This window comes from Odontesthes bonariensis, chromosome 8 (genome assembly GCF_027942865.1).
Source record: "Odontesthes bonariensis isolate fOdoBon6 chromosome 8, fOdoBon6.hap1, whole genome shotgun sequence".
Lineage (NCBI taxonomy): Eukaryota > Metazoa > Chordata > Actinopteri > Atheriniformes > Atherinopsidae > Odontesthes > Odontesthes bonariensis.
This window is the reverse complement of record NC_134513.1, coordinates 31,130,221-31,152,762: the sequence shown is the minus strand read 5'-3', so window position 1 is coordinate 31,152,762 and position 22,542 is coordinate 31,130,221. Positions and strand designations below refer to the sequence as shown.

The 22,542-nt window shown below is 41.9% G+C and overlaps 1 protein-coding gene across 3 annotated transcripts; it reads left to right on the top strand.

The window, feature by feature from the left end:
- Positions 1-3,825: 3,825 nt before the first annotated feature.
- Positions 3,826-22,481, top strand: scaf11 (SR-related CTD-associated factor 11). Of its 3 annotated transcripts, none has more exons than XM_075472185.1 (15): positions 3,826-4,010; positions 10,423-10,469; positions 10,613-10,758; positions 11,020-11,097; positions 12,401-12,480; positions 12,571-12,650; positions 12,742-12,779; positions 13,540-13,610; positions 13,798-13,923; positions 14,312-14,412; positions 16,343-18,556; positions 18,674-18,993; positions 19,376-19,543; positions 19,641-19,760; positions 20,859-22,481. In XM_075472185.1, the coding sequence occupies exons 2-15, from the start codon at positions 10,451-10,453 to the stop codon at positions 20,952-20,954; spliced, it is 3,657 nt and encodes a 1,218-aa protein (XP_075328300.1). In that variant the 5' UTR covers positions 3,826-4,010; positions 10,423-10,450; the 3' UTR covers positions 20,955-22,481. The 3 variants fall into 3 exon arrangements, with proteins under 3 accessions (XP_075328300.1, XP_075328301.1, XP_075328299.1); XM_075472186.1 differs by having other exon boundaries at positions 11,014-11,097; positions 19,650-19,760; XM_075472184.1 differs by having other exon boundaries at positions 11,014-11,097.
- The last annotated feature ends 61 nt before the right edge of the window (positions 22,482-22,542 follow it).

Genomic DNA, 22,542 nt, shown 5'->3' with positions numbered 1-22,542 from the left:
TGAGGAGCTGCAGTTCGTCCACCTTGTTCGCCAGAGAGCGGACGTTGGCCAGGTGAATAGACGGGAGCGCAGTGCGAAACCCCCGCTGCCGCAATCTGACAAGTGCGCCGGCTCGCTTCCCCCGATGTGTCCGGCGTCTCCAGCGGAGACCACAGAGAGCTGCTGCTCCTCCAATGAGTAGTTCTGTTAAGTTTTCCGGATCGATGAGAACCGAAGAAAAAACTTTGCTGGTGGTTATACCGATGTTTAGGAGTTCTTCTCTGGAGTAAGTGACCAGAGAAGGAGCACAGAAAACACGACAAATGCACAAAAACGTAAAAAACACGAGAGAGCGAAGTACCGAGGCAGCCATCCGCGGCGCCGTCTCCATGGAAAATAATATGGACGAAAACCTACTGCCAATAGTTCAATGTCAGGACTGCAAAGACGACTCTTCACAGTAACATGTCCTGGGTGACACCATCTGTTGTTGACAAGCACTGCCAATCCACCCCCTTTCCTTTTCCTGCTACTCTTTAAATCTCGATCTGCTCGTACAGTCAGGAAGCCCGGCAGAGAGACGCTGGAGTCGGGGATATGATCCTGCAGCCATGTCTCAGTAAAACACATAATGCTACATTCCCGATATTCTTGCTGAGTCCTTGTCAAGGCTAGAAGTTCATCCAACTTGTTAGCTAACGATCTTACATTGCCCATGATGACGGATGGCAGAGATGGTTTGAACTTCTTCTTTCTTTCTCTCCTCTTTGCTCCTGCTCTGCATCCACGACGCCTCCTTTTCAATTCCAGTGGGATTTCTGGCTTCAGTTGTCGAATTATTTCTGCTTTTCCAATGTTAATCAGCTGCTCCCTGTTGTAAACCACCTTGTTGCTATGGTTATGCATCATAACAAAAGAGCAAAATATACAAAAGTATTGGGAAAAATCAATCCAGCTGCACAGCATCCAAGGCAGGAAGGAACAGTTGTCCAAAAAATGCAATTTCTTCCAAGAAAAAACAGGAATGAAATATATGTATATATGTCCTGAAACTCATCAGCATATTACCTTCCTAAGCTGTTTTGTTTTGTTGACTTTGTTTCAGAGTGGTGGCATCTAAGATTGCAAATTCCGCTAGACTTTGCCATGGTCTTCCTGCTGGAATTTCTCACCAAGTGCCCGAAAAACATGTCCACAAGAATACCATGTGAGGCAATGTAAGAGCTAACTCTGCTGGTAAGAGTTCCTGCTTAATACAATTTTATTGCAGTACCACGTGTGAACTCCAACTGTGGGAAAATTTTGGACCAAATTGTTCCGACATTTTTATGAAAATCGCCAGTGTTTATGTGTGAGAACAGCTCTGGTTTTTAGTTTGGGAACTACAAATAAATAATGAGGAGCTGCGTACAGGTCACCATTTCTCACTTATCAGTTGACCAATCAGAGCAGACTAGGCCTCTGAAAGAGAAACCTCAAAGCTGCAAACACTAAAATGGAGTGTCTCGAAGCAGAAGCATCTCCTGTATGGGCCCCCTAGAATCCCATTCAAAAAGCATAAACTTCTCTCATGAAATACAATATCATTCCTTTTTTTTTTCAACCATATCTCCTAACAGTGTCATTAACTACATTGACTCCCTCTGACCAGCGTACTGGTGGTCCCTTTTAAAATGACTGCATAAATAAGCAGACATTAGGCCTTAAAGATGCTATTTTTTTCTGCTAGGAGTTTTTCAAATACAAAGCTCCAGCTCCAAACTTTTGTCCTAATTTGGAATCATTTAAGTAACACTAACATGTTTACATGTATTTTAAAAGTCTGGCTTTGGTCGGACAAACACTGTGATTTGAAACTATTTTCACAAATCAGGGAAAAAAAGACGTCCTTGTTAAGCAGCCGCTGTTCCTTTTTTTGCTAATTCACACATGCCATACAATGTGCCTTACGTTATATGAAAGACATATATGACAAGACCTATCATCTACTCAATTACCTAACCCAGATGTTTGCCAAAATTACAAATGTTGAGGTATGTCGTGATTATTGATAAGTATTCAGGTATTTGAAAAAAAAAACCAAACATCTTTATTTATCTATTTATGGGTTACTTGATAGGGACTGATACAGTGCACATAGATAAGCTGAAAACATGCTAATTTGCAACAGTTGTCCCCAGTTAAAATCTTAAATTTTCTAAAATATGTGCCAGAGATGATATCTAAGCTGTATTTGGTTCAAACTTTTCAGAGCCTGATTGCAAAGACACTCAATAGATCTCATTGTCAACTGGTTGGTCTGGGACCAGGCGGCTGAACCATATAACAAGTGTGACAATATTTACAGTATATTTAAGTTTACAGTCTTTCAGCAAATGAAACAAGGGAAACTGAACTTTTATTTCCAGATAAATGTTGTATTTGACTAATTTTCAAAGGGAAAACAAACTGAGGGTTGAAAGAGATTATACTGATTTGTGAAATGTAATTTGAATGCGTTTAAAGTTTCTTATTAAATGTAATAAACTTATAAATATACAGCTGAGAGACACCAATGAGGCTCCCAGATTCTAATCTTACATTCCATTATAAATAATACATGCCTGTGGTGTCTAGTTTTACCATGTAAAAACTATGGTGAAAAAAAATAGCTCAGTAGATTCAAAATTACAAGCAGAAACGATAGAGTTGTGGGTACAGTTCATATTCTGGCCATTCGTGTTTCTTATTGAGGCTTGCAGAGAAAAAAAAAGCCCAAGAGACAGTTGTATTTACCTCTGTTGAAGTTTTGCCACTCTATATATCTATATATACTAACTGTGTGTATTGCATACATGACCTGTACATGACCTCAGAAACGCTGAAGGAGGAAAGAGGGCAGCCTTGAGGGTCGTAGGTACGAGATATGAGGCTGGGAGAGTTGGCAACCCTGAAGGATGCACACTCAAAATAATGGGGAAGGGAAGGAAAGATATATACACCTGGGATGAGGTCATGGTTTAAAAAAAACCCAAAGGATGGAAGTATACACGGATAGTTTTGGATATTAGTTCATAATAGTGTATTGGACAAGGGCAAAATAATTAAATTACTGCATTTTTGGTCTGTATTTTGATGTACGACAAGATAAATGCACCCTGCTTGTACTTTGCTGTCTACAGAAGATTTTTTTGGACTTGTCTCTTGATTCTATTTTTGCCACTGATATAATTGAAGACTATTTTTTGAGAACTTTCAAGACCAGAGTTTTGAATCTGTATGCCAGTCTGACTGAGGTGACTGAGAGACAAAGTGGAACTTTCCTTCATTGTTTCCCCCCATTGTAGAACACATTTCAAACAGGTGTGGAACTGATTAAGGCCAACGCCCTTTAAAATGTCTTTTAAAGGCATGCGGCCAGGAGATGAGATTGTTTGCAACACTTAAATCTCTTACAGTGTTGTTTTCATCTGACGGATAGACTTGATCTCGTTGATGACGTTGATCTCACACCTGGTGTCTGAGGTGTCTCTGATAGCAACTGGGATATTGGACTTTCGCTGCTGAACTCACCAGTGTTCAGTCCCTTTATTCAAACTATAATTTATCAGATGTTGGTTAGTATTTGGAAAGTATAAAAACATTAAAAATGTGGCATTTTACTTTATTTCAACCTTTCATTTACATGGTTTTATATTTCTTTAACCAAATCTTTTTCCAAATTAAGAGTATAAAATCTCAGTTATGTACTATGACTTCAAATATTCTAGTTTCCTTATCCTCTACCTGTTGCTTTATTTCTACATTTGTAAATACAACCAGATGGATAAATCAACTCTGCTCTGTAATGCCCAGTGGTGCCAATAGGTGGCGCCAGATGGGCAACCTAGCAGCCAGAACGCAAGACATGTGGCTGAGACTTTCTGAAAGCTACGCTTCATTTTTAGGTGAAAACATTTCCCAGATAGTGCGATTTGTCAGCAATATTTTGCAGGATATTGGACGCTAAAAACTGTTTAGTTCGTGGAAACCAGCCCCAGCTGAATTCAAAGGTGAGTAACGACACTTTATGCTAGCTAACTGGAGCTAGCTGCTAAGAAGCTAGAAGCGACGTAAGCAGGTGCTGTTGTTCAAAGCAGCTTGTTAGCTTTTAGCTAGGTTCGCCTGCTGCCACCTAGCTAGCTAACCTATGACCTTCAATGTAGTCTTGGTGGCTAATAATAAACACTACCCAACCGTTGTTGCTGCTGTGCTAATAACAGAAAGCTAGCTCTTCTGTAGCTGTGTTTTTAGCTAGCTGCAGATGCCCGGCTAACGAATAACAGCCGTGTTGCCACCGTCGTGTTGGCATTGGTTGTTCAAGTCGGTGCTGGTTTAGTGTTTCTAGTACACAGGCCGTACTTGCAAAAACAGCAGTACAATTTCGTTTATGTCCGCTTGCCCACTTAACCGCTTTATCTTAGCATTTCTTATTGTATTTAACAGAATTTAGCATTTGGATTAAGTCTAAATGTTCAGCTAACGTTTGGTTGGGGGTTGTACGCTCACAAGCTAGCCGGTATTGACAAACGACTAAGTCCTGTGAATAACAAAGTTGGACTGACAGCTAAAAAACAAAAGTCACAAGTGCCTGTGTTGTGGTAGTTTATTTTGAACTGTAAGTAATGTTTTAAGCCTTAGACTGAGGCCATAGTCTCAGTGTGTTGCAAGTTAAACTTGGATCAGATGTGATCATTAAAGCCCGGAACTGGTTCTGCACTAACTAACATAGAAGGCGAAGGGTTTCGGTTCCGTGTCATCCTATCAGAGAGGCTTGATGGCCTGCTGGGGTTGTTGTTCACCATGAGTCAGAGTGTAAATAACACTGAGGTCTGGACATTGAATCATGTCAACTACAAAGGTTTTTCTGACTTCACCTGATCACAGATTTCGTCCGTTGCGTCACTTTCACTTTACATTGACTATAGCGTATCACTAATGCTTAAAGCTAAATAATAGTCTAGTTTATATTTTTTGAGACATGTCAAATGATAAATATCCATAATTGATTGTTATGGGAATAAATCCAATTACAAAGTCACCTAATTAGATAACCAGGCCAGAGTACCAACTGAGTTTTGACAGAACCTTGCTTGAAGAGACAATATCATCCTCTATTTAGAATATAGTATGTGTAATTTCAAGAACACCAAGCACGAGGCCAAGTTATCTATCCCACAAAGCACAAACAGCCCTGTGCGCAGTACACGGGTGGACCTTGCTGATCTCATATTGCATTTTTAAACTTCATTTATTAACATGGAAGACGGAACTGCAACACAGGAACCTGAACTTTTTTGTGTTGTATATTTCATGTTTGCGTCCCTCCTATCCTCCACTGAGAGCATGCTTACAGACCCACAGGAACTTTTTCCTTACTTTTCAATCTTATTTCTTTTTTTGCCTCCACACTGCAGGAGCTGCAAAACATTGTAGTTTATTGAACTTTAAATAGGTGCTATAGATGGTTTACAAACTATCATAATTGGTGGAGTGGATGTCCCTGTACTTCCGAGTCACTTTTTACCTGAATAATCTTTCAACTTTAAAGGCATCAACACCCTGCTGTGCTTAAAAATTAAACAGCAGTAACTTGATGATGACAGAACATCAATTAATAACATAACAGAAAAGCAGCGTTGGGAAACCACTGTCTTATGATATAATGAAGATTTATTCTTTCAAAATTCACTGTCTGTTGACCTCTGGTCACCAGAATGCCCTGTGGGTATAAGGCAAGCCGGACTCGTTGGGCAGTGTAACACTCTTGGCAATCTCCTGCTGGGAAAACTTGGGTCCTACCATTCATGTGTGTGTTACTTTCACCCATTCCCCTCCCTGTTTGCCCTATCCTCTTTTTTACGAGAATAAGGTCCCCCGTGTCTAATGGAGATCAAGGAATAATGGTCATCCAGTTGCTTAACTACGGTATTGCAGTGACTATTACTGTTTGCTTCACAAAAGTAGCATATTTTCTTTGTGAAACAGGGGGGCAGCATCAGTGGTATACCAACATTTTAATTTACACTGGTATTTTTTAAAACAACATATGAAATCAGACCATTAATACTGATGTAATCTAACTCTGCCTGTGTGTATTAGGGATGTCGAAATTTAAAAAAAGTCTTGACCGACCACTGAGCCTCATTAGTCGATTAAAGTCGGTCATTGAAAATTCTATAAGTGCCATTTATGATATCTGTGTCCTGTCGCGCGTCTTTCTCTGCTGACTGGTTAGGCTCCCACCACACAATTAATGTTGGTTCGTGCCCTTGGTATTATACATTTTCCCCAATCATTGACCACTAGTTCTAGGCGTACTTGTGGAGGAATAAGGGTTTTGGGTAGAAAAATAATTGCTGTGCCTGCGCAGACACGCACAGTCACACATTACGCGCAACGGCGCCCTTCCAGTCACTGTACTTTTTAAACACGAATCAAACGCGACACCGAACTCGGGCTGTTAAAAGCCCCCGTTACAAAGTCACAAACAGAGAACGGTGCATTTGGCGGTGTTACAGGAAAGTAGGTTAACCAATGACTTCGTTAAAAAAAAAACTTACCGAATGCCAACAGCCTCTGTGGCGTAGCTAGATGCTGCACAAAATCCTTTGCAATAAGTTCCTGTCGTCTTGCTATTTAAGTACAGATGAATATATCACAACAAGTAGGCTAAGTTAGTCTTGTGTCTTTTGCCATTACAGTTTTACAATTATTATTATGTTGTAGTCCACACGCAGCCACATTGGCTTTAATTAGGTTAATAGTGGCGAATTTCCCGTCATATATGGCGTACAAGTTGCAACCGGTGTAGGAGAGGACCTCTGAGGAGGGCTCTACGTGAGCTCTGCTGCGGTTGTTCTTCCATCGTGGGATGGCTCATGCTCACATAACATTTCTAAAGATATAGTGAGTTTTTTTTTTTTTAAACCGACGGCAGAAAAATTCTAACCGGACGACGTTGATTCGGTCAACCATCGGTCATACGGTCATCGGTTAACATCCCTAGTGTGTATTTGTCCTGGTGGCACATCTCTGCACCAGCCTTTCCCTGCGTTTGTCAGCAACAAGCTGAGCCGCACTTATAACTCGTCATTGTTGCCAATTGGTGACTAAAGCCCTATTCGGACGGGACTAGTTTAATGGGGGGACCTGGGGTAAAGTAATAATAACCGGGAAATCTAGTCCCGTCCGAACGCGCCATGTCAGTAAAGATAGCGGAGTATGTCGGTAAACTTTGCCGAGAATTCTACCTCCTGTGAAACGGTCCGGAGTATCTACCATAGGTAATACTAATCCCGTGCGAATGCGACCTTCGGTAATAAGTACGGAATATGTCGTCACATCGTTTTAAAGAGAGAAACAATTAGGTGTGTCTATTTGCAAACATGGAGGTTCTGGATGAAGCGCTGCTTGCAAGCACGCATGCTTCGACCTGGTCGGCGCCATGTCTGTTTACAGATGGGGTTTACGGAAGTGAAATGAAGACGTGCATAGCATCCAGGATGTGACGGTTGTGCGTAACCAACAACTCTTCCCATGTTAGATGAATATTACAGGGATTTCTTGTCCCGTCCGAATTGGTCATTTCTTCTCCCTGGCGTCGTCTGGTTAACCAACATTACCATACGTCCCCCCATTGAACTAGTCCCGTCCGAATAGGGCTTTAGTTCTTCAAAAAGTAACCACCTTTACACCTAGCATTCATCTACAAGCTTTTCCTCCCTTGCATTAGGACTTCCCCTCGACTAAAATTATTCCTGCTTTACCACAAGTCGCAGATTAAGGGAAATAGTTGAACAGTGGTTATTCTCTAGGGCAGTGGTTCCCAAACTGTGCCGCGGCACACTGGTGTAACGTGATGCAAGTCCAGGTGTGCCGTGGGATTTTGTGACAACCAGTGTTTCCCGCAGGAAATTGCTTAGTCAAGGTGGTGAGTCGTCGGCCGGGGGGGTGTACTTGGAATGGGACAGGGGCTGTTAGAGCAATAACAAAGCTGTTTAAGAGCTGTAACACTTTTTTATTTACATTATTAACTATTTACATTAACAACCAGTAGGTGTCGCAATTCAATGTTATCAATGCTATCTTTTAAAGCTGCGGTCGGCAACTTTTTTTAAGTCATATTAGTTTGAACTGTCATGGGATTCTGGAAGTAGAATATTAAATAGGCTGTTTAGGAAAAATAACGAAATCTGTAGCTCCCTCTGAAGCCTGTAATCATGCTTGCAAAAACCGAGCGCTCCCGGCTGTTTTTAACCAATCAAGTTAGGGTGGAGGAATCCTACCTGTCAATCACAGCTTGTGCACACGCGTGAGTCTGCCCCAGCTTGTGAGCGCTCACACTGGTGTGAACTCACGTGCACAACCTCGTCCACAGAGGGGGAGGGGTTTGTGGGGCGATTCGGAGCTTGGTAGAGGTTGGGGGAGGGACCTGAAAGTTGTATCAGTTCGAATTTTCCGACTTTAGACTCGGAATTTTGAAGAAAAAAAAAGATTTTTTTTTTTTTTTTTTTTTGGGGAACGTTGGCAAGGCGGCAGTGCGAGTTTGCTAAGGCGGCCGCCTTGACTATAATGCACTGCGGGAAACACTGACAACCATACGTTAAAATAATTGTTTTTAGGTATAGAGTTTGCCTCCGTATTATGAAATGAGTGCATACAAAGTACTGATATAGTAAATTAAAAAATAATTATTTTTGTGTAGTTGTATATTGCAGTAATAACGTATGGTTGTCACAAAATCCCACGGCACACCTGGACTTGCATCACGGCACACCAGTGTGCCGCGGTACACAGTTTGGGAACCACTGCTCTAGGGCATTAACGATTGCCAACTTACAACTAAACTCTGTGTTTGAGCAAATGGAAAGACTTACACAGTTGTCCAATCAGCCAAGTGAAAACACACATTAATATTAATTTATTTTTCCATATTTAGAACTGTGTCATTAGCTGTCTTCTAGCCATTTGGGCTACTTTGTTTCGAATATCTACCATTTACAGGCCCTTTCCATGACTTGTGGACTAATCAGACTATTGTTTTCACATTGTAGGTTTACAGTCCCAAAAACCTGCTGAAATTGGGTTTTAAATGTTTATCTCACTTTGTAGTTTGACCATAATTGTGGGAATAAAGCCAGTAAAACTAAGTGGTATCAAACAAAACTTTTTTTATCCATAGTTTATGGAGAAGACTAACCTGTAAGTTTGAAGAAAATTCAGTTACTGACATATCTAGAGGTCTATTTGTTGAATGTTTGTTGAGTTTATGTTATAATTAGTGCTGAAAGGATTTCTTGAATAACTCGATTACAAAAATCCTTGACTCAAATTATTTGCTTCGATGCGTCATTTAATTTGAACAAACGTTCTGATCAGGGGTCACCCTGTTTCACATAGACGGTTATTACTGTCACACAGCGTGCGTACGTGCTTGCGTCTGTTGCCAGTTTGATTTGATGGCGCGATGGAGGAAACCAGAGAAAACAATGAGTAGCAAAATTGGGGGAAAAGACTAAACATGTCTAAAGTTCGGGGACATTTCAAATAAAAGAAAAGAGAAATATTGTAAAACCAAATCGAGTCCACTGAGTGGAACAAACACAAGGTAACATTTCACATTAGCATTTTAATGTAAATTAGTCGGCTTGTTAGAAGGATGCCGGTAGAGAACATAAATAAGCTAAGGATGGGATAGCCACATTTTAATTTACAGCCCTGAGGGGTTTTTTTCTCCAAAAAATGAACCTGTGTTTATTATTTTGGACAATTTGTGTCTAGTTTCAGTTGAAATGTCACCAGAACTAACCCCCTCTTTTAAAAAAGATATCAAATCTGCTGCTTCATTTAGTTTTTTCGGCATGCAGTTCAATATTTAAATTTGTTGCATTTTCTGAAGAAATAAAAACAATGAATGTTTCATGTTAAGAAACCTGTCTTTCTCTTGTAAATAGTTATTGCAAAAGTATTTCCTATCCGATTACTCGGTTAATCAATGGAATAATCGATAGAACACTCGATTACTGAAATAATTTTTGAGCGTTTTCAGACAAATAGGATTGCTTTTCTATTCTAATATATCTGTTTGAAAGCCCAATCTCACAGTGTTTTGATGCAGATCAGTTATTTAGGGGTTAGGTCATATGACCATAGGCTATAGACCTTAGTTTTGTCTTTAGTTGAATGAAATAGCAGATTTATGGTTGTTTTATTAATTTGTGCTACCAAGTTGAGCAGAAAATGACATTAAACAAAGACATCTCACATAGCCCCATTAGATCTGAAACTGTCTGGTCGCAAATTTGTGAACACCACCTCCCATAAGCTTTTCTGGGAAACACAACTCAGCCCTCAAACTGGTGTAACGTTGGGTTTTATGTGACTTTGAATAAACAGGTTTCTTGTTGTCACTCTGTTTTGTAGTGGTGATCAGGACAGCCTGAGTCTGGACATGACTGGAGCTGGAAGTGGTGAGATTTTTATTTGTTAATTTCTTTTCTTTTTTTCGTACATGAACAATGTTTAAATGAATTGTTACTGTAGCCAATTATTCAGATACTAATAATAAATGTTCTTACAGAAAGTGTGCGTGGGTTCTCTTCTGTGTGTTTAGGTGGCCAGGGCCCCCCTGATGGGTCGGATGCTGAGGAGGTGGAGAGGTGTCCCATCTGCCTGGGCGTCCTGGCTGGAGCCGAGCTCGCCATGCCTGACAGCTGCTGCCACGTTTTCTGCCTCAGATGCCTCCTCACGTGGGCAGAGGTGATGCTCAGTGGCACTACATTATTTTCACAACTTAGTTTTTCCCACAAAATTGAACTGCGTTCAGTTAACGATTCAAGTTTAGAAATGAGGTCATTTTCATGCCGTTACTCAGGACTTTGTGAAAATAAATATGTCAAAAATAACGTTAAGCGATGGCCTTCTGGGTCAAATAAAATGGCAGATATCGTGATGTGTTCCACTAATTAGTATTAATGTATTAATGAGGTTTTGCTTGTTTGCTTTACTTTTAAGTTGCAGATGTCGCCCTCCTGCCCTGTAGACAGAAGACCCTTCGGTAACGTTTACAGATGGGACAGAAACCGTAGCCTTGTGCAGGTCAGTTTTCTCAGTCATAAATGAAGCGAGTTGTGTGCTGCTGATACTAGTGATGCTCCGATCGATCGGCTGCCGATCATGATCGGCCGATAATGCCCAAAAATAGCCTGATCGGCGATCGGAAAAATATGCCGATCAAAAAAAACGATCATGTGACGTAAATTACTAGCGACCACTTTCTAATGTGGTACATGACGTGTGTACAGAACCGAACAGGCAAAACCTCTACAGTGCATCTCGACAACATGACCTCTCCTGTCTGGAATTTCTTCAAAGTGTGTCAGAAAGATGTGAAACTTACTGCGGTCACGCCATCTGCGCTTCGGAGAGGCACGGTCGCGCTATCTACACTTGAAAATCGAGTGCCCGTTTACATCTCGTCGTACGGTAAAGCGTGTGAGCGGATTTATGGTGCAGTCAAATGCACCCCGTAAAGTCAGAAATATATATCGAAGTTGATTTTTCATTTGTTGGAATACATACACCTGTCATTACTTGGTTGTTTTTTTACTACATTCTTTTTAATGATTCAAACAAAATGATAGAACAAAATTATTGAAGCATATTCAGAATCAAACTCATTTCTGCATAGTCAGATTTGAAAACTTCATTTAGAACCAAATCAAAATGTTCTCTGCCGACTCCACCAGATTCTTGTTCTACATGTCCCCAGCTACCTCTGTGGTGATTTTCAAGTCATTTCACTGCATCATTGTTTAATAATCTGATGCTGAAATCATACCCAATGGATGATGTATATGGGCAGATTAAAATATTAATAGAAAATAAAAAAAACAATTGTTTTCTGCAAACTCCACCAGATTCTTGTTCTACATGTCCCCAGCTACCTCTGGCGGTTTAATTTCTATAAATGGTGCACTCTCTGCTAGATGAAAGGCATGGAAATGTACGATTCCTTCCGTGATCGGCAGTGATCGGCAATCGGGCAGATCATGATTTTGGTGATCGGTGATCGGTCCAAAAAATGCTGATCGGAGCATCACTAGCTGATACCTTTAAATTTGAGCTTAAGTTGGTTGCTTTTTAAGTACACTCCCCTCACCCTATGTCTGTGTTTTTAAGTCTTTGAAAATAAGATTATTCTGCCGACAGTAAATCAAACCATTTTGTTACAAACGGGACTCACTAGCTGGTTTATTTTCACCTTCACATTGCAGTCGGCCTTGGGCTGAAAGTTAGTCAGTTTGTTTACGTTGTGTGTGTGTACCCAAGCTTGATCAGCTGTCAAGCAACGGACTAATTTGAGTTAAAAACAAAGTACGATTCTGTGTTACTGTTTAAGATTCCTGTGAGGAAACGACCAAGTCGAGCCGAAGCTGAGAGCTGCTGCTGTAGGAACCCTGAAGACAAAGCGGGTCTCAAGTGAGTGTCTGTAAAGAGTGTCGTCAAAATCCAAGCTCATTGACTATGAACTTGAGCGATTCAGGTTTATTTGTTTTTGTTTTTTTTCAGAAGTAAACCTTCAAGAAGGCTGAGGCGGCAGAAAACGGAGAGGTTGGCCGACATTAAAACAAAAGGACTTGTTAGGAAATGTATGTTTGAACCCGTCTATCTCTTGATTTCTGCACAGCCTCCCCGCATTGTGTCAGCAACATCTGACCGTCTTGTCAATGTCTTTTCCAGGTAACGACGAGGACCCCTCTTCAGTTAGCAGAAAAAAGGTGCGCTTTTCCATTCTTTCCTTTGACTCTTTCTCACATGAATGTTTCAGTATTGGTTTTAACCCTTTTGACAAACTTTCATTTTGGCAAGATACCAAAAGGCTGCAGCTTCAATGGTTAGAGATAAAGGGAAAAATCCTTTTCTGAATTCATGTACAAAACCGTGAACAAAACTATTCTAAATCCTGATCTTTTTTCATGTTTTTGTCACTTTATCCACATCAAAAGAAAATCAGTAAAAGGGATGTCAGTAAGAATCAGTAAAATGTCACTCAAATCAGTTTCAGATTTTTGGATTCAGAGTTTGAGTGGCCAAGAACTGGTGTTCATATCTCTTCGTTTAATTTATTATTAGTGTCCAGAAATCATGGGTCAGGAAGAGGATCACCAACTCTGGGCTCTGCATTCTCACCCTCTGAATCTGCAAAAGATTTGAACCAAAAAGTCTCCTCTTGTTAAATATTTTTTTACTCATTTTCTCAAAATCTCACCCTGTATTATAAACACTTCCAGATAGCTGCATGAGCTAAAGGCTGCCACCGATACGCCCCTTTTGTTTAATTTACTTAGTCATTCATTTACTCAAAGATTTTGAATGGGAAGAGACCTCGTTTTGAGAGTATAATTAAAATAATACATGTCTGCCATCTAGTGGTGGTGAGAAGAAACTATATTTTTAATGGGACATTTTATGCACTGTGGTGGGGGGGGGTGTATGTCACTGTTTGAGCTCACTGGTGTTTAATGTATTTTTTTCCAGGTGAGGGGAACAAAGTGCTGCACATGGTCACCACCTCCCTGTGTCTCATTAACAACATCAACACAGGACATGTAAGTAGTTTTCTAGATGAACATACCAAATATGGGCATCAAATTAAGCAAAGTAAATCTGCAGAAGTACAAAACGTATGGTGAAGGTATCATTTGTTTAGACTACACATTACATTTACAGATCGGGTGGTTCTGTTTTCCCACTTATAAGGAGCTTAATAGTTTCCTCTACTTCTCCGTCCTGCAGTGCAGATCCTGTTTGGTTGGCAGAGGACGTACCATATGACACTGGATTTGAGCAGTGCAAACCGCAGGCACAACGTTGTCCTTGGCTCTCCCCTGCCGCTCCGATCCCTGCTGACGGAACCTCAAGGTAAGAAAATTCCAGCAGACCTCCGCCGTATGTTTGTTTGCCCAACTTGACAGCATTTTTTGTGACATCCCCGGTGTCCACAGCCTCACTTTGAAGCTCAGAATCAGCCGTAACTCATGTTGCTGAGCTTGGAACACAGGAACTGTAATATTTTGTCCGGATCAAAGAGGTTGGCAGCGGTTATGATCATTTGCTTTCCAAGGGACAGAACTATATGTTGAATTTTCCATAATATTTCAAACATTTTTCAGTATGCAAACAAAAGATATCCACCCAAACAGGACTTGTGTTGTCCTTAAGGATGTAACTAAAATAGTAAAGTGATAAGAATCTGTAAATTGAAGATATTGGAAGGTAAGAACATGACCATTTTTGTTGCTTTTTACAGGCAGTATCTTCATGGAACTAGTTGGAACAACAACCCATTTCCATTTGGACTCGTTTCATCTCCCTTTACCTCCAGCTCACCGTTTAGCCCGAACCATTTTGGTGAGTCACATCTGGCACAGTTAACATCAAAATAGATCTCAACATTAGTAGAAAATTTAACTTTTATTTCTTTTAACTTTCATTTGAATTTGAGAATGTGATAATGCTGGATGTGCTGTGTTTTTTTTTGTTTTTTTTTCTTAAACATCGAAACTTGAACATTGAACATTAACCAGCGCATAACATGACTGAAAATGTAAGTGAGACGTTCCAACTTGTACAATTGATTTAATTGGCTGGAGAAGACGCTTTGTAACTTTGGAGTTGGAACTATTGAACGGTTTAAACCTTTCCATGTAATTTGCCGACTTGGTTGGTAGAACTTAGTGAGTCATAATATAGTTTTCATTTGGGCTTCAGCAAACAGTTATTTAGATAATGGAATATTTTCACTTTTATTGCATCAATTACTCAAGTCATTTGAGATGTTTGTTATTTGCTAGAGTTCTTCTCAACAAACAAGCCAACTGTTTTAGCTGCATTAAGATGCTAATGTGAAACATGACCGCACGCTTGTTCCGCTCTGTGGACTGGATGTGTTAGCTGTGTGCTTTCTGCTGAGATTCACTGGCTTTGTGCCATTGTTCAGCCAGTTTGGTTTTACAACATACACACTGTACAGCATTTTCCCTTTTCGTTTGTTTGAAATGGTCCCAAACTTACGACATCCTTCATCTTTTTGTCTGATTATGCTCCTCATTGTTTCCTCCATCACATTGTCAAATCGCAAGCAATGAAAATCACATGGCCGCAAGTGGCTGCCCAGACAACAGGAGCTGTGTCTTATTCAAAAATCTTTATTTTTTATTTTTATTTAATTAAATTTTTTTTGAGCTACCATTTCCAGAGCTTCCTGTCGAAATGTTTTGAACTTTTCAGACGGGCGCCGTTGACGTTACAGTTGGCCTTTTTCAGAACTCACGCAGACTCTGCAGGTTCCTGAACGTTGAGATTTGGAGACGGTCGGTACTCTGAAAGGAGTCCTACTGAAAACTGTCATTTTTTTACCCTAAAAATAACCCCGGAACTGGATTCCCTGGAATAGCAGCTTAGGTCTCGCACAAGATGACCATATTCTGCAAATCACTGTCTGTGACGGAGTGCGTTATGCATTACTGTAACGGTATCAGACTCAATCTATTGATGATATGAACTCAAGCGATGGGGAAAATTAATAATACTAAACAAAGAGGAGTGGTATTTATCACAGAGCAGCGTTTTAAGTTGCAGTGTGTTGACAAGATATTGATGACAAAGAAATGCAAAGTGCTGCTGTTTCCTTTTGTTTATAAAGAAACGCAGCATAACGGGCACCTGCCAGTCGGCAGCGCTTCCCTGCTGACATTTAGCACATTCGGCTATAGTTGACCACTGAGCAGAACGTATTTGTGTAGATTTAACAAAGTAAAGAAAACAATTTGTTTTGAGTGTTTTTTTGTAATCCATTTAGTTGAGGAATCATTTCAGCCTTGGTTTTCACATTAAAAAGCAGAAATTTTCACGATAGCATATGTATCAAAGGCTGGCACGAGGGATATTATTACAGTCGCCATCACCACTGAAATGGATGTCAGATGAATGGATTTTAGATAAACTCTTATTAAAATGTAAAATAAAAGCACAAATATGCATTACTCATGACGTTAGGCTACTGTGGTTCCCACAGCACATTGGTCCTGTTTCACACAGCCTTTCCAAAATTGGACTCCCTCATACTTACAGTTACGGAATCTGCTCTATGTTAGACTTTACACAACAGCTCAGTTTCATTTGTCACATCTGGGATTGTGCGACACTGGTGTGCTGTCAGGTAACCTTGACAACAGCCTTTTTGCATAAAGTGATACACTTGTGGTTTTTGTGTGAAAGCTTTAAAAAAAAAAAAAAAATTAAGAACTTTGGTTGCATTTTTTTTCTTCCTTTCCTGTAGTATTTCAGGGTGTTGTCTGCGCTGTCACATGTCCCAAAGGAGGAGAGAAGCGAGTCGGCAGATCTTCTACGTCCAAAGCTCCTACCAAAGAGTCTCTACCAACCAGAAGATCTGGACGTAACAGTAAAACCCAAGAAGAGACTCCTGCATCTGACCATACATCACCACCACAGTCCAGTTTGTCAGAGTCTGACTCATCCACCAGCCAATCCGCCAACCTGGACAAGACTTCTCAGGTGCCAGCCAAGAGAAAGGGGAAACGGGTAACAAACCGGAAGGCCAGTGGGAAACGGAAAGCTGCAGCGAGGAAAAAGCCCTCTCCTGATGTTGTTAGCAGCCCTGCAGCTAGTGAGGAGGAGGAAGAAAGTGATGGAGGTGACAACAGCGGGAAGGCAGATCAGGATGATAAAACTAAACAAGAGCAGGATGTGGACGACTCAGAACAGCAGCAGTGTGATGCTGACGGTTGCCTCAAAGAAGAGCAAAGTGAGTTCAACTCTAGTGATGAGCAAAGTGGTGCTGGATCTCCAAACATCGTGGGGCAGGGCAGTGATGAAACTCAGGAACAAACCGATGAACAGCAGCGAGACGACAAAGCTGACCTCTCCCTTCCGTCAGACTCGACTCCTAACAGCCCTGTCTCGTGCTCAGAGAGCGTTCAGAGCAAAAGAGGAGAAGACGAACCAGCTAGCCCAGTTTCCTCTGCAGAAAAGGAGTCTGAGAAAAGGACTTCACCATCCCCCTCTGATACTCAGAACTCTTTGCAAGAAGATTTGTTGTCTTCTCTTTGCGACAAAGAGTCTGAGCCGGATGAAAACATGGAACTTTGTGCAGCATCAGAAGAAGCCAGTAACGAAGAACCATTAAAGGAAGCCGAGGCTGAATCATGGGAGAACTTGGAACAACCCGGTTCCTCCTCTGCTGGAGAATCTGAGGAAAATATAGCCAAATCTTCTGACGACACCGATGTAAAAATACCAGAACCAGAAGAGTGTTCAAGAGTTGACAGCTCCAAGGATGGAGCCAAGGATGAGTCAGCAACCAAGGACGATGCGATATCCAAGGACGAAGATGTATTGAAAAACGATGGCGCATCCAAGGATGACACAAACGTTGTCCCCATGGACTGCAGTTCGCCCATTAGTGAGCATGGGAGCAATTCCTTTTTAAAACTTCCGGGTGAGAATGCTTCCTCAGCTGCTGTAGAAGCTACTGCTACTGCTTTGGAAACTCAAGACACCAAGGATGATGGATCCAAAGACCAACAGGAGAGAGAAAGAAGCCAAGAGAGGAAGAATGGTAAGCAGCGACGCTCTCGCTTCCACTCCCCGACCTCCACTTGGTCACCTCAGAGGGACTCAAAGAAAGAACCATCCAGGCGCTCACGGTCAAGAGAACGTGAAAGCAGCCAGCCCTCTGGTCGGTTTTCACGAGCTCGCAGCAGAGAAAGAGACAGGGATCGAGAAGGCGACAGAGGGTCTTCTCGGAGGGACCGCAGTCGCGAGAGGAAGAGGCGACGATCCAGGAGTCGCTCTAGGTCAAGATCTAGGTCTCGGTCTAGATCTCGATCAAGGACAAGGTCCTACAGGCGAGTGCCCAGCCCTGAACGGCCAGTTTCAAGAGATCAGTCTCCTCCAAGGAAGGAGCGTAGAGATGGTTGGAGGACAGGGTCTGGTGGTGGATCTGGTAATGAAGGACGGAAGTATCACGGAGGCGCTGGTCGCTTTGAAAATGGTGTGCCTCCAGAAAGTTCTCCTGATCACCAGGGTTGGTCGGATAATCCTGACTGGGTCACAGAAAAGACTCGAAGTGAAGCTGAGAGCAGGAACCGGGACAGCTCACGCAGCCGGGGGGGCCGCGGAGGGTTTGAGCGGGGCCGAGGTGGAGGGCGGGGTGGCGCAAACCGTAGTTTCTACAACCAACAGGAAGAAATGTCAGACCGCTGGCAGCCCAGAAACAACTTCTCAGGTACAGGCAACAGTTCAGGGAACGACGCATACAGCCGCTTCAATGAAAATCGGGGGGGCGGCCGGAAGAAAGAGTCTGATCCGGGAGACTCTATGATCGATCGGTCAGGCTGGTCCTCAGCATCCAGCTGGGCTGTCAGGAGGACGCTACCTGCAGACGTGCAGGACTATTACTCCAAGAGGGAGAGAGGTGGACCAGGCAACTGGAACCGGCAAGAGGAGGAGCAGCAGCCAGCAGCAGCATCAGGTTCATCCTCTTAAGTCTTTAGTTTTGGCATCGCATTCTGCTACAGTTAGAAGAAATGAGTACTTTAACCGCTGTATTTGTTTAGGACTTTCTAACTTTGCGCTTCTTTGTTCCCAGATCCACTGAAAAGCGATCCTCCGCCCCAGGCAGTCCCGGGTAACGCGCCAGTACCTGTGATGAACGTGATTCCCCCTCAGCTCAATGTTCTTCACCATCATTACCCCATACAGAGCCTGCAAGGGCCCCTGCCGGTCACCTTACAGCCCGCGGCTCCCTATGCCATGCCTCCTCAGGTCCCCATGCACCTCCACCCCGCCGTGCCACTGCTTCAGGTGCCTGCTGTCAGCGCACAGGGCCTCCCACCCCCTCCCCCACCCCCTCCACCCATGCAGGCAGGCAACCAGTCAGCAGCTCAGCCTGACGGCCACACAACACAGGTACAATACACTAAGACAGGGATGTCCAAAGTCAGTCCTCGAGGGCCGCTGTCCTGCAGGTTTTAGATGTTGCCCTGCTTCAACACACCTGATTTAGATCAAGACATCGTTAACAGGCTTGTGCAGAACTTAAAAATCTGTTGAAGTGATCCATTTAATCTGAATCAGGTGTGTTGAAGCAGGGCAACATCTTAAACCTGCAGGACAGCAGACCTCAAGGACCGACTTTGGACATTCCTGCACTAAGATGTAGGTAGGACTGCTGCTGAGATGATGGCAATAAGTTTCAGATCACGTGTATCACATTTAAAAATGTCGATACCTAATAATTCTCAAGCACCTGTTTCCACAGTCCTTAAAGTCTTTCTCTGCGTTGCTCTAGATGACGAGCACTGTTGTGGGCTACGGGAAACCTGCCCTCCTACCTACGCCAACCAAAGCAGGTGTTGCAGCAGCGACCCAGCCGGCATCCAGCCAGGTGATGCCATCCTCTACAACTCAGCCCGGCCATCATAACAAGGCTCAAGCTGACAGCTCCAAAAAAGAAAAGGTGACACGCAGTCTTGCTTTTACCCCATTAGAAACTGTCTTTAAGAGTGTTTTCTATTGCTTTCTTAAATTCTTCTAATTTCCTTTTCCTGTTCTAGAAACAACAGATCCAAGAAAAAGCGATAAATGAGGTGAAGACAGCCATCAAACCATTTTACCAAAAGAAGGAAATCACAAAGGAAGAGTACAAGGAGATTGTTCGCAAAGCAGTAGAGAAGGTACACACCCAATTAGCCACGACCGCTTTTGTGATGCCTATCAAGCTTTTGATTGTAATGTGCCACATACCCTTTTATACAGTGATAGTAGTTTCAAGGTCGAATGCTGGAAGCTGAAAGATGTAATTTATGGACCGCTAAACTGTTTGAATTAGTCTTGGGTTCCGAGTTTATTTAGACTTTGGGGTTTACGAAGATAAACACCCTTTAATACAATCAAGCGCAAGCCAAGGTGAGTCATTTTATTCCAAGGCCTGAGGGCCTATGGCAGGGGTTCCCAAACTTTTCCATGCCAAGGCCCCCCAAACAGTATTAGCTTCTGGCCGGGGACCCCCTTTGCAAACCACAGACAATGCTACACAATATGTAAAGAAACATCAACTTTTAGAACGTATTTTCTTTCTTTTCTTCACGGACAGCAGCTTGCCGTGTGAATGCAGCCTGACTAAATGCTCTTCTTTACATCTTAAGAAGTCAACCGTTTTTTCGGACTCTGCCGGATGTTTTTGTATCAAGTGACGCTGAAGTTTCGAAGGTTTTGAACACTCATTTGAGAGGGTCTCCAGACGAGGACGTATTTCGGGCAATCGTGGCCATTTTTCTGTATGGCTGTAAAGCCAAACTTAATGTATGCTGCATCATACTTTCTGATTTTAGTCGGCCAGTTCTTTCGGTCTCTTCCTAGTCAAAAATCTGTCCATTTTGGCTAGATACCTACATGCTAGCTTGAGGAGCAGAGCAGCTTGAGAACAGGCGCAAACCGCCTGGTCTAAGATGTTTTGACTGGCAGCCAATCAGAAAGACAAGCATGGCAAATAACATTTCGATATGATATATTATTATAAATTGTATTTTACAATACTGATTAAAAAAATGTGACAATTTTTTTTTATGATGTTTAAAAAAAATTGAATTCAATTTTTTCATTTTTTCATTATCTTCACTCCAATTTTCTGAGCCCTTGCCCCCCCCCCACTTTGAAAACCACTGGCCTAAGGGAAGGACCTCCACAGATTCAACTTGGTGGTTGTCTTTTGGAAGGTGTTTTATTCGATGGCAGCTAACAATCGCTGTAAACATTTTCTCCGTCTCCCTCAGGTGTGTCACAGCAAGAGTGGCGAGGTGAACTCGAGTAAAGTCGCCAACCTGGTGAAGGCCTACGTGGACAAATACAAGCACGCCCGCAAGAAATGAACTGCCGCCCTGCTGCTGGGGGGACGATGCCCTTACAGACCCATTCTGCTGCTCAAGTGCAATTTCCTCCTGCTGGAATTTGGCCTCCAAGCTGAAAGTTGACGGAGAGCCAGAATTTTTCTTTTTTTTTTTTTTTTATATCTACCTTTTATTGAATGAAGATTTTTTTTTTTTTCTATAGATTTTCATATTTTGTTAGAAAAGAATGACCCAATCAGAAATTGTAATGCAAGAGCCCTTTATTTTGCATAGATCATGTGACTGGAGAACCTACTGTAAAGAGCAGAGCGTAGCTTGAGCAGGTTGGATGATTGATCCTAAAGATAAAACGCTCAGTGAACAATGTCAGCTCATGTAGTGGAGAGCCTCTCCCTGAGGTGCCCACTGGTACATTTTCTCTACTGTGGCATCCTGATTACATAGCTTGTTAATTGAAAATGGTCAATGTATTTTTTTTTTATATATATTATATAATATTTCAGATGAGAGCCTAGTTAAGTGAAAGTGCATTGCCCTTTATTAATTTCTGTAGCCCAATGAGGGACTGGAATCTGATGACTGTGATTGTAATCAGGGCCCTGGTTGGATCCAAAGTGGGACGCCCTATCAGCAGTAAGAGTATCATATAAAGTCCCGAGGGGTGGGGGTTTTGGGGTGCTCTGGTGAAAAGTGACCCCACCACCTTCCTGAATGTGTAAGAAATGTCAATGTGTGTACATGAACTGTGCAAAGTATCCAGAAAGTAGTGAAATAAATTAGCTGCTTCCTTATGCGCTCTGTTTGTCAGAGAGGGTGCCTGAAAGACTAACTACCAATGCGTCCTAAAGATGGGTTTTTTTTTTGGAAAAAGGATGTATTAACAGCTCTGAGCCACAAGGTGGGTTTACAGCTCTTGCTTTTGCGCTGATGTTCAAGTTTATTCATAATGTTCAATGCTACTTTGCATTTACTTTGGATCATATTTGTTGGAAATGATTGATGATTGAAAAGGCCGTACACAGAAACGGGTGGTTTTAATTATTCTGCCCAGTTAGATCTCAGATTGTTGGTAGATGTAGCTCTTTGATCTAATAAGAATGGGCCTTTTTTCCTTGAAGACGAAGATCTAAACAATAAAACTTATGGTTAAATTCCATTGATCTGCTCTGATATGAGGATCTTGACATTTTGCATGTGGGACACTGCGAGAATAGAGCCAGTCTGTGTCGTTACAACAGTTTTGAACATTAAAAGTAAAAAAATATACAGCTCTTACACATCCAAACATTTCTGAAATATGGTCTCACCAGAAAGCCAGAACAGTGGAATCGGTCATTTGGGTTCTCATGGATATTTTTATTTTTATTTTTATTTTTTTAATGCACCAGAAGAATTTGTAGGTTCAATTTTTGGGCGAAAGTGTTTGGGCGGAAATAGTTAGAAATACTCAGGTGAAAAATGAAAATGTGACCCTACGCATCTCTAGGCAAACTCAATCTGCTAGCAGTTGTATGATTGAAAGATTCAGAATGGCCAATAAACATAAACAGACCGTGTGGTGATATTTTTTCACAGTATCAAATCGTTTCAATGCACAGTAACAAAACAC